This window comes from Osmerus mordax, chromosome 14 (genome assembly GCF_038355195.1).
Source record: "Osmerus mordax isolate fOsmMor3 chromosome 14, fOsmMor3.pri, whole genome shotgun sequence".
Taxonomy (NCBI): domain Eukaryota; kingdom Metazoa; phylum Chordata; class Actinopteri; order Osmeriformes; family Osmeridae; genus Osmerus; species Osmerus mordax.
This window is the reverse complement of record NC_090063.1, coordinates 6,596,673-6,608,554: the sequence shown is the minus strand read 5'-3', so window position 1 is coordinate 6,608,554 and position 11,882 is coordinate 6,596,673. Positions and strand designations below refer to the sequence as shown.

Genomic DNA, 11,882 nt, shown 5'->3' with positions numbered 1-11,882 from the left:
GGAGAACAGTGACACCTAAATGCACGACGCTAGTGCAAGTTCAGCCTTCACAGTGAGAGTCCGAGCACACAGCACACAGCTCGTACCTGAGGAGGTCCTTCTCCTTGGTCTCGGTGAAGCTGATGGAGTGCTTGACGGACTTGGCCATCAGAATCTGCATGTCAAACGTATCCTAGAACACAGACACAGTGAGGAGGAGCTGTCCCACTAGACCCCCCCTCCCCTCTCCCCCCCACCCCCCCCCCCCCCCGGGCCCTCCAGACCCTGTCAGCCTCCCCCCCCTCACCACGATGGGCTGCCTGAAGACCTCCTCTACTGCAGCGCTGTGCAGCCCACTCAGGTTGATGCCATAGAAACACCTCTGGCGCCTGGGGAGCGTGCACACAGGGGGTACAGTTTGGTGCTTGTTTACGAGGAAAAGGAGAACAGGGAGGAGCAGGAGGGGATGTGAGGAGGCGGAGAGAGACAAAAAGGGACCAGGTTGGGTGGGGGTGTGGGGGGGTGGGTGGAGGGGTGATGGACAGAGAGGGACTGAGAGGGGACTGAGAGGGGACTGAGAGGGTCTAGTCTGGTCTGAGGAGCAGACACATCAGGGTTGGGCTGTAGCAGCCAGCGTCTTATGCTGACAGGAAATATGCTCGGCTGAGGTCACGGCCCGACGCTAACCTACATAGAGCAGGGGTTGGGGGGGGGGCCGTCACACTCAAACACACACACACACACTAAATACCCTGGCAGCACTACCCCTAGTCTGCTGAGTGAGATGCAACAACATGAAGGTGGTGGAACATGAGACTAGGGGAGCGCAGGAGAGGAAGAGGGGAGGAAGAGAAAAGGGAGAGAAGAGGGGAAGAGGAGAGATAGAAGAGGGAGGGAGGGAGAGGAAGGGTCATCATGCTCCGTTAACACACTGGCATTCAGTTCAGCTTTCCTCAGGAGAGAGGGGGGGGGGGGAGGAGAGGGCGAGGGAGGGAGAGAAGAGGAAAGGAGGGGAGATGAGATGGGGGATGTGGAAAGAAATGGCATATCTGTCAGTGTGTGTGTGTGTGTCCCACCAGAAGCTAGCACGAGCGTAGTGTTCTATGTAGAGCTGCTCGTCTGTGAAGGGGGCCAGGTGAAGGTCACTGTAGGAGGGGAACATGAGACCTGCACACATACACACACGTACGCACACATACACACTCACCCGCACACACACACATGAATCCTATAAGGCATCATCATCATCAGAGCATGCTTTTAGTTTATAAGACCTTGGTACTCAAGTTCTTAGTGTGTGTGTGAGAGGTTTTGGTGTAAGGTGTGGGGAGAGTGGTAGTGGTGGTGGTGTGGGGTGAGGGGTGGTGGTGTGGGGTGGTGGGGGAGGGGGGGGGGGTGACTGACCGTTGGGTTGGAGCCACTTCCTGGCATGGACGTAGCTCTCCAACATCCTGTCGTTGAGCAGCATGTATCCGATTGGCTCAGAGATGATGACGTCGACCTGCTCGGGGCAGCACACCTCCTCCACCCCGCCCCTCAGGACACACACCCTGTCTGACACACTGTTACTGCTCATCAGGAGCTGCAGGGAGGAGAGGACACGAGAGGAGACCACATCTAGTGACTGATCTGACTAATGTCTGCCCAAGCATCCACCCTTACCCTCACCTACCCTCGCCCTCATGGTGTGTCTCCTAGAAGCGAGAAGAAAACCACAGAACCCTGGATGACAGCCCACATAGTCCCTAAACGCACACACACGCACACACACCATACCCCCTCCTGTTATTTTGCATGGCTTGACATTCTTAAGGAGAAATGACTTGAGGCTTATTCTGGCCCAAACCGTTTTTTCTGGAGGGAGGGAGGGAGGGAGGGAGAACTGGTTATAAGGGTAGGAGGGAAGGTATGAAGGAAGACTCGACTATAGACTTGCTAGATCTACTTGTTTACTTGCTACTTGTCTAGTAGATAGTGGGTACCTGAGTGTACTTTACAGCGGGGCTGGTCTGGACAGTGTACACCCGCCGGGCTCCTGCCTGCAGTGCGAATAAGGACAGGATCCCAGAACCAGAGCCCACCTCCAGAACCACCTGGAGAACGCACAGTATCATCGTCATCCCACACAGAGCAGGTACAGAACCTGTCATGTTTAACTAGAGACTAGGAGACAACCTAAGGTAGAACCCTCAGGGGTAGAACTCTTGTGAGGCCAGCTAGAGGCCAGTTAACACAGGTGTCTGAGGGGTCACCTTGTCTCTGAAGTCAGCCTCGTTGAGCAGGATGGCCTTCTGGTATGTGGCTGTCCTCAGGTAGTCCTGTAGCATGTTCTGCTGCTGTGATAAATGCCCATGAAACTGGAGAGAAGAGGAGGGGAGGGGATGGGATGGGAGGGGTGGGGAGGGGAGGGGAGGGGAGGGGAGGGGAGGGGAGGGGAGGGGAGGGGAGAGGAGGGGAGGGGAGAGAAGTCAGGTCAGCAAAGCTTTTACCCACCTGGAGATGAGATTATGGGATGGTGGCTAATGGTAACCTACGTGACCGCGCAGGGGGGATGAGTCTTGGGATGTCTGCCTCCTGCAGCTGGCTCTTCCCATCAGTTGGTCCAGGAAGTCCTGCAGCTCTGGGGGGAACAGGAAACAAACAACATGCTTTCCAGGTAACATCACCACCAGTGTTATTATAAAGTTATATTAAGTATGAACCGGCTGTGTTCGCAATGTCGATACACTTCAAACGTCCTCACCTCTGGGTGTTCTAAACTGTAGCAGGACACTCAGGTTGCCAATGGTTAATAAGAAGGAACAGCTTCCGACAATGCAGCGTTCGGTCTCCGTGGTGACTGCGAACCTGAACACACAGGCTCCAACGCCTGTACGGGAACACACAGCCGTGAGGGGCTTGTTTGAGCGGCTCACACAGACAGCGTTAGTGGAGCAGCTATGGCTTCTGCTGCTCTGGAAGGCTCTGGAAGGCTCTCTACAACAGCAGGACCAGTGTACCAGAAAAATATAACACTGCATGCTGCACACACACACATGCACACATGCACACAGGGCAGTAAATCACCCAAAGTTGTCAGCGGGTCAGGAGACCACACAGTGAGGAGAGGAAATTTGCAATGCAGGAAATAGGAAAATGTCATGCACACGTGCACATAGAAAACACATCCACTCACACAGATACAGTACACACACACACACAGACAAACACACACACAGACAGGGGCATGCTCATAGAATGGAGGAATGTGTGGGGGAGTAAGGCTGTCTGGTAACAGATTCAGAGCTCTGATCTGGCCTGCCTCTACCACCTCAGCACCAACAGCCTCACCACATCTGGGAGGCCTGCTCTCAGTCAGCTCATGCACACTGGAAGCACGCCCTCCTGGTGGACTTGATTGTTTTACCCACAACTCAAAGCATCGCCATCTCTCAGGTGGACTTACAAAGACGCTCTGTCACAGAGGTACTGGTATCCACACAATAATATCACTATGTCTTTTCTGTCTAGCTGTGCGTCAGTGTGTGTGATTGTCCGTGCATGCAGGAGTGTGTTTGTCTGTGTGTGTACTACCTTCTACTCACCATCATAAATGTTGAGCAGGGGACCCCCCTGCCGTGTGATGTGAAGAGACAGTTCCTGGTGTGGTCTCTGCTCTTTCAGCCCCACCTCACACCTGCCCACCACCTCACCCCCCCTCGCCACACCCTCCTCCACACCAAACACGCGGACATAGAAACTCCGCTCCTCCACTGTCCTCTCCTCCGCCCTCCCATCCTGCAGTAGCTTTTTCTCTGCTTCTCTGTCCATAGCTCCATGTGTAGTGACAGCAATGCTCAGTCAGTCTAGTGAGTTTGGTTTATAAATATTGAGGGAAGGAGGGAGCACAAGAGGGGAGGAATAGAGGGAGGGAGCAGGAGAGGGAGGAATGGGAGAAGAAGGATAGACACGGGGCGTGTCTTACGACTGGAAACATCTGGAGCTGAACGCATAAAGTAAGTAAGTAACTTTAATCTCTGCTCATCACTGCCCCCTTTCAGTCAGTGGCAACGTGACAGCAAACCTCAGTCCTTGGATTCGTACTATATAGGCTATTTCAGTTAACCATTGTAGTACATTATACATTCAGGGCTGCCAACTTTTCCAAAAACCTTGGAGTGAGACTTGGTGGAGCCAACCAAATCACTGCTGCGAACAAAGCAGTCCCCCAACCCCCCCGAGACCACATTTCACGTGTGTTCGCACCCCCCTCCCCCATACCCCCCCACTCCCCATACTTTCTCTTAAACTAAACTTAAGTTAACACAAAGTACGAATTTCTATATGCAAAAAAGGAATAAAAAAGATTAATAAAGATGGAGAAAAATTCGAAAAACAAAGTCTCCTATTTCTCAATGCAAGTGAAGATGAACAGTTTCACAAACACTAGCACGAAAAAAGATAAATACTGGACTACAACAGCACAGCAACATAAAAAATTACCACAGGCTGTCCTCTGAAGGACATGCGCGGTTTCTCTAAAGACGAGTCGTCAATACACTAGCAAGCTTGTAGCTTAACTTGTCCTTATTGCAGTGGACAAGTAAAGTTCAAACTTGCTTTCGATGCATGATAGATAGATAGCTTGGATGTTTCCTGTGGTGCAGGTCAGTTTTGTGTTCCCATGACGATGTGTTCTGTTGTCAGGAGTCTCCAAGGCAACCACTGCTGGTGAGTAAATGACAGTTGTACAATGAAAACACTGAATAGTTCTTCATTTTAACTTGATTTATAAAAATTGTCAGGAGGCCAGGAGAACAAATTCAAATCCTCATAACTATTTGACCTCTTAACACACCACCCCTCGTAATCTTATTCTGAACCGAAAATCTTATTCCTATTAAAAACGACATCAAAAAACAAGGTACGAAAAATGAAGTATCAAACACTCAACTGCTGTTGCCATGACAATTGCGAAAAAAAAGCTGTTTTTTTACACTTTTACAATAAAAACAATCATCACAAAAGTACCTGTTATCACATTAAAATCTGTTGATAAGTAAAGCAAAAGTTGTAAAAAAACAAAACAAGCTTTATTCATAAAATAATTGTAAAAATTAAGGAATTTGTAAATGGTGTCGCTAGCAGATCCAGGATCAGACTAGCTCCCTCATACCTTCCTCATAACTATTTGCCCTCTTAACACACCACCCCTCGTAATCTGAACCGAAAACCGAAAATCTTATTCCTATTAAAAAGGACATCAAAAAACACTAAAGAGAAGAAAATATCAGCAAGGTACAAAAAATGAAGCATTAAACACTCAACTGCTGTTGCCATGACAATTGCGATAAAAAAAAAAGCAGTGGGGGGAAAAATAACTCTTTTTTTTTTTTACACTTTTACAATAAAAACAATCATAACAAAATTAACTGTTATCACACTAAAATGTGTTGATAAGTGAAGAAAAGGTTTGATTCATAAAATGATCATTTGAAAAATAAAGGAATTAGAATCTTTTTTTTAAATGGTGTTGCTAGCAGATCTAGGAGCAGACTAGCTTCCCTCAGTGCTGTCAGTCACCATTGGCAGGGACTCCATGACTGACCTCAGATCAGCGTCTAGACAGCACTCTCCTCCTGCTCCATCCTCTGGGCTGCTCTCTCCTCTCCTGGCCCAGCTTCAGCACTGCAATGCAGGGAGACCAGCTCCATGCTCCCCCTCTCTGCAGGCTTCTTGGTGGTCTGGAGAGACACAACAGAGTCAGGGAACAGGGGGAGGAAGGACAAATGTCACTTGTGAACAAACTACCGTACCTTGAAGTACAGATAGAGGGCAGTGCTGGACGTCAGCAACACCAACACCAACACCACTCTGATGATGAAAGCTGGCAGAGGATTGGCTGGAACAGAAACACAGCGAATCAAGAGATATATAATCATCAGATCAGATCAACTACCAAGGTAAAGACACATCCTGTACCTTCCATCTCCAGTCTAAAGTGCAGCTACTTGTTTTTAGAGTGTGGATATGAACAGACTTAAACGTTGCAGGTTGTGGTTCTGAAAATCTATTCTCACTTACCTGCAACAGTGAGAGAGAAGAGCTGACTCTCAGAGGTGAAGTTATGAGAGAAAACATAGACTTCATAAACACAGCTGTAGTTCCCTTGGTGGGCGTGGTCTGCAGCAGGAAACAGGAAGTTGGCAGAGTGATTGACAGCTGTGAGGGTGTGTGTCAGGGTTTTGTTGGAGCCAGTGAAGGTGAGGTGGAAGGAGCCTCCTGAGTACTGTGGCTGGATGGAGCAGGTGATGGTGAAGCTGTGGTCCCTCAACACCTGCAGCCCCTGCTGCTGGTCCTGGGAGACCCCTAGCATGGAGGAAGACAGGGAGACACCAGGCTGCAACAGGAGATCTGCAAACAAAGGGAAAGTGGAAGAGGAAAACAGAAAAGCAGGTGAAGTACTTCTCTTATTTAGCTGCGATGATAACATCTGCATGGCAACCATGTACAACAGTGTTTCGACACCTGCGGTGGTTCCTGATTACACCTGTAAGGGGCAGTAGTCTGTTGAAAACCTTAGAAACATTCTATAAAGGTATAGTTTCTTGGAATGTACTGAAAGAAATAGTGACTTGGTTTGACTTCCAAGATCCCCAGGTGAATGTGACAACATTGTGTGTATTACCTGAGCAGATCACTTCTGTGACAGAGGAAGTGTTGAACTTGTTCCTCCAGTATCCACACTCCCTCAGAGCAGACTCAGTCCCATCACAGCGAGATGAAAACTCCCATAAAGGACGATCTTCATCACCACAATATTGTCTTGTTGAAACAGCAGATCCACAGTCCAGCTCTCTGCAGACTACAGCTGCATGATTAATGCTCCAGATAGAACTAATTTTCAGTTGTCTCCACTCTTCCTGGTGTTTGATCTCCACTCTGCCAGCACAGCGACTACCTCCATCCACCAACCTCACATCCGAACCTGGAGAGACAGGAGACAGTCAGGTCCTATGACTCTGCATCCTAATAAAACACTGCTCTCATCTTTCCCATAATCTAACTGTGAGTGAGAAACTGATGTTGAGAGACAAACTTGTTCTTCCAGTACCTGAGCAGGTGAGTCCAACAGCATTGCCAGGTGAGCAGGTGTTTCTAGCTGAGTCTGAGGTGTCACAGTCAAGGAGACGGGACTCCTTGCCTCCACACTGGAACTCTTTATCCCAGAGTGGACCTTTCCCTTCTCCATAGAGCGCCCCCTGGAGGGCTGAAGGAGCCCCACAGCCAAGCTGCCAACAGACCACCTCTGCATCCAGCCTGTCAAAGTCAGCTTCACACACTGAGACCCACGACTGATCAGACCTCACCTCCACTCTGCCAGAACACAGACCAGCTCCCTCCACAAGCCTCACAGACTCTGGAGGAAGAGAGAAGGTCAGTAAGGACATGGAGACAGAAAACCGCCAATAAACGTATGTGCTTAATAAACAGTACTTGTTCCATTCATATTCTTTTTTATGCAAGATTAATGTTTTGACAAGACATCATCCTTGAATTTATTAAAACAAGAACAACCCAACATACAAATAATAGTTATAGACTGTAATCTATGGTAATGTTCTGACAGCTTTTGACTGGATCATTGTGTTTGTTCCTGAATACACCTGTAGGGAGCACAAGGCTGTTGTAAACCTTTGTCAAAGGTCCCATGACATGAAAACTTCACTTTAAGAGGTTATTTAACATTAATATGAGTTCCCCTAGCCTGCCTTTGGTCCCCCAGTGGCTAGAAATTTCGATAGGTGTAAACCAAGTCCTGGGTATTCTTCTCCACCTTTGAGAAAATGAGAGCTCAAACGCTCGGTTTTGAAAATCCCCCTATTGTGACGTCACAACAGGGGGTTACCTCCCCTTTCTCTGCTTTGCCTGCAGAGAGAATTTGACCCACCAATGACAAAATGAGCTACGACCGTGCGAGCGCGACATTGGTTTTTCCTCGAGACATCATGGCTTGCAAACGACCAAAGCATGGCAGTTAGCCCCGCCTCTTTCTTCCTCATAGCATTTAAAGCTACAGACACAGAAATGGCACGTCCTGAGGAAAGCTCATTGTGGGACTGGCTTGTAGTGGCTGTAATTCTGCAACAAGGCTGAATTTCGGGAAAGAGACTACAGATTCAGTATTAGGGGACCACTAAGGCATATATAAAAGCATCCAAAACAGCATGTCATGGGATCTTTAATGATCTATTGATGTAGTCTTTGGTAATGTACAGATAGCTACTGACAGGTTCAAACTAAGTAATGTGTGACTACTAAGATCACCAGGTGAATGTAACAACACTAGGCGTGTGTTACCTGAGCAGATCACCTCCATGACAGCATAAGTGCTGACATAATCTTTTACTGTTCCACACTCCCTCAGAGAAGACTCAGTCCCAGCACAGTAAGATGTAAACCCCCATGCAGGAAGATCTCCATCACCAACATAAATTTTTGTTGAAATTCCAGATCCACAGTCCAGCTGTCTGCATACTACAGCTGCATGCTTTACATTCCAAATTAAACTGTACAGTGGTCTCCACTCTTCCTGGTGTTTGATCTCCACTCTGCCAACACAGCGACTACCTCCATCCACCAACCTCACATCAAAACCTGGAGAGACAAGAGACAGTCAGGTCCTCTGACTCTCTGCATCCTAATAAAACACTGCTCTCATCTTTCCCATAATCTCTCTGTGAGTGAGTAACTGATGTTGAGAGACAAACTTGTTCTTATTGTACCTGAGCAGGTGAGTCCAACAGCATTGCCAGGTGAGCAGGTGTTTCTAGCTGAGTCTGAGGTGTCACAGTCAAGGAGACGGGACTCCTTGCCTCCACACTGGAACTCTTTATCCCAGAGTGGACCTTTCCCTTCTCCATAGAGCGCCCCCTGGAGGGCTGAAGGAGCCCCACAGCCAAGCTGCCGACAGACCACCTCTGCATCCAGCCTGTCAAAGTCAGCTTCACACACTGAGACCCACGACTGATCAGACCTCACCTCCACTCTGCCAGAACACAGACCAGCTCCCTCCACAAGCCTCACAGACTCTGGAGGAAGAGAGAAGGTCAGTAAGGACATGGAGACAGAAAACCGCCAATAAACATGTTTTACGTGCTTCAAGAATAATTAAAACAGTTCAAAATTATTTTACGTGAGGTGAATCTATCAAGAAATTAACTTGCTTACATTTCTTCAGAAAAGACACCTTTATACAGTACCTAATAACAATCTGAAGGAGTGCTCTGTGGTAATGTACAAACAGCTAATTTGAAAGGTTCAGATTAAGTAACGTTTTTACTATCAACATCACCAGGTGAATATAACACTGTGTGTGTTACATGAGCAGACCACTTCTGTGACAGAGGAAGTGATTAACCTGTCGCTCATGTGTCCACACTCCCTCAGAGCAGACTCAGTCCCAGCACAGTTAGATCCAAACTCCCATGCAGGAAGATATTCATCACCATCATGACCTCTTGTTGAAACAGCAGATCCACAGTCCAGCTCTCTGCACACTACAGCAGCATGCTTAATGCTCCAGGTAGACCTACTGTATAGTCGTCTCCACTTTTTCTGGTGTTTCATCTCCACTCTACCAGCACAGCGACTACTTCCACCCACCAACCTCACATCAGAACCTAACCCTAACCCTAACCTTGAGAGACAGGAGACAGTCAGGTCCTCTAACTGTCTGTACAGTCCTGTCCAGAAACAACCTCTAACCTTATCACACCAGAAACACAGTTGTGTTTCCCTAGACTGACACAACAAATACAACTTTATAACTCAACAACCAGTAGTGCCTAGTTAGTTGTCATGGTAGAAGGCTCCATGTTCTACCAACCTGGAGGTTCATCAGTGACTGGAGCCTGGAAACCTGAGGAGAGAAAAGAACTTCAACATGACTTTACCTTCATTTATTCATTTATCTGTCATTCATCCACTTATCTGTCATCCATCCACTCATCTGTCACTAACTAGTCCAGCCTCCCTTTCTCACTCTCTCTCTCTCTCTCTCTCTCTCTCTCTCTCTCTCTCTCTCTCTCTCTCTCCCTCCCTCCCTCCCTCCCTCCCTCCCTCCCTCCCTCCCTCCCTCCCTCCCTCCCTCCCTCCCTCCCTCCCTCCCTCCTTCTCCCTCAGTTGTATATGTGTGTACTATAAATAACTTCACCATGACTTTACCTTCATTTATTCATTCATTCATTAAGCCTGTCGTGATATGTACCCCCCTCTATTGTCTGTTCTGTATATCCCAGGATAAAATGATTCTTACTGTACACTGAGGGCACTAGTATGAGTAAGCACAGTAACTTTCAGGTATGTGACACTTTCCTAGTCAGAGTTAGCAGGGGGTGCATTTCATGGCAAGAAGGAATACAACAAGCCTGTCGTGAAATGCACCCCCCTCTATTGTCTGTTCTGTATATCCCAGCATCAAATGATTCTTACTGTACACTGAGGGCACTAGTATGAGTAAGCACAGTAAGTTTCAGGCATGTAACAGTTTCCTACTCAGGGTTAGCAGAGGGTGCAGTTCATGGCAAGAAGGAATACAACAAGCCTGTCGTGAAATACACCCCCCTCTATTGTCTGTTCTGTATATCCCAGCATCAAATGATTCTTACTGTACACTGAGGGCACTAGTATGAGTAAGCACAGTACGTTTCAGGCATGTAACACTTTCCTAGTCAGGGTTAGCAGGGGGTGCATTTCATGGCAAGAAGAAATACAACAAGCCTGTCGTGAAATACACCCCCCTCTATTGTCTGTTCTGTATATCCCAGCATTAAATGATTCTTAATGTACACTGAGGGCACTACTATGAGTAAGCACAGTAAGTTTCAGGCATTCAACACTTTCCTAGTCAGAGTTAGCAGGGGGTGCATTAATCCAGTCATCTCTCTCTCTCTGTCTCTCTCTGTCTGTCTCTGTCTGTCTCACTGTATCTCTCAAGTATTTACCAGTATAGGGCAGTTTTTATACATTACTAATAAAAACATGTGTACAGATACAACAGAGCCCTACCTGTGCTCCAGAACATGACCACCAGTATCAGGACAGGGAGCATCTCCCTCTCAGACTGGGTCTCCACTGGGCTGTAGAAAACTTCTGACTGGGGAGTGGATTGAGGCCCGAGGACACAAACTGCTGCTTCACTCCTATCAGTTATGTATCTTCAGTTTCCTGTGATGCATTTCCACATCTCGTCCAGCTTGTCTGCTTTCATACTTAATATCTCTGGAACCATCTTACAGCTCATGTTAGGGTGTCAGAAGCAGGGCAAAGGGAGTGATCTTACACACACTCACACACACTCACATACACACACACATACAAATACCTACCCTGGTATTAGCTGTATACGCCCCCCTTGACCCCCCATTCAGCTACAGGGGGGGGGGGGGGGGTCTGGGGCATGGGCGGTTTGAGGTAGGCATGGAGGACACACAGTCTGAACACAGGATGGGATGAGCCTTGAAGGAGGCCCAGAGGCTGTTCCAGGGGACACACAGCTACCAGCTAACAGGCTAACAAGTTCCAAATACCAGGGGTGGGCAGAACAGGCTGAAACAGGATACTGCTGTGTATAGTCCAAACTTTAAGCACACATCTTTACGTTTCAATTTTAAGGCTGACTCTTGACAAATTAGCATGAGCTGGAAGATGGTTTCAGAGATCATAAGTATGAAAGCAGATAACAGGGCTGCCAACTTTTCCAAAAACCTTGGAGTGAGACATTTCACGGGTGTTTGCGCGTCTATGTTGCTTCACACTCAGTGTGCCTGCGCCTCGTCCATTAACGCTACTGTTTACAACGTTAGCAGGACTACTTGGTTGCCGTTGACTTCTCAGAGTGAGAAGTACAATGTGTGGCGTGA

The 11,882-nt window shown here is 47.9% G+C and overlaps 1 protein-coding gene and 1 pseudogene across 1 annotated transcript; both read right to left on the bottom strand.

Moving 5' to 3' along the window:
- Nucleotides 1-86: 86 nt before the first annotated feature.
- LOC136956707 (histone-arginine methyltransferase CARM1-like) lies at nt 87-3,789 on the bottom strand (the record flags this gene model as incomplete). The annotated part of the gene is given in 9 exon segments (XM_067250659.1): nt 87-172; nt 287-368; nt 1,056-1,146; nt 1,384-1,561; nt 1,962-2,072; nt 2,232-2,336; nt 2,514-2,599; nt 2,723-2,848; nt 3,564-3,789. Coding segments are annotated over 9 exon segments (1,091 nt in total), but the record flags the coding sequence as incomplete, so codon positions are not given.
- A 1,596-nt stretch (nt 3,790-5,385) lies between these two features.
- LOC136956349 (scavenger receptor cysteine-rich type 1 protein M130-like) lies at nt 5,386-11,801 on the bottom strand (annotated as a pseudogene).
- Nucleotides 11,802-11,882: the final 81 nt, after the last annotated feature.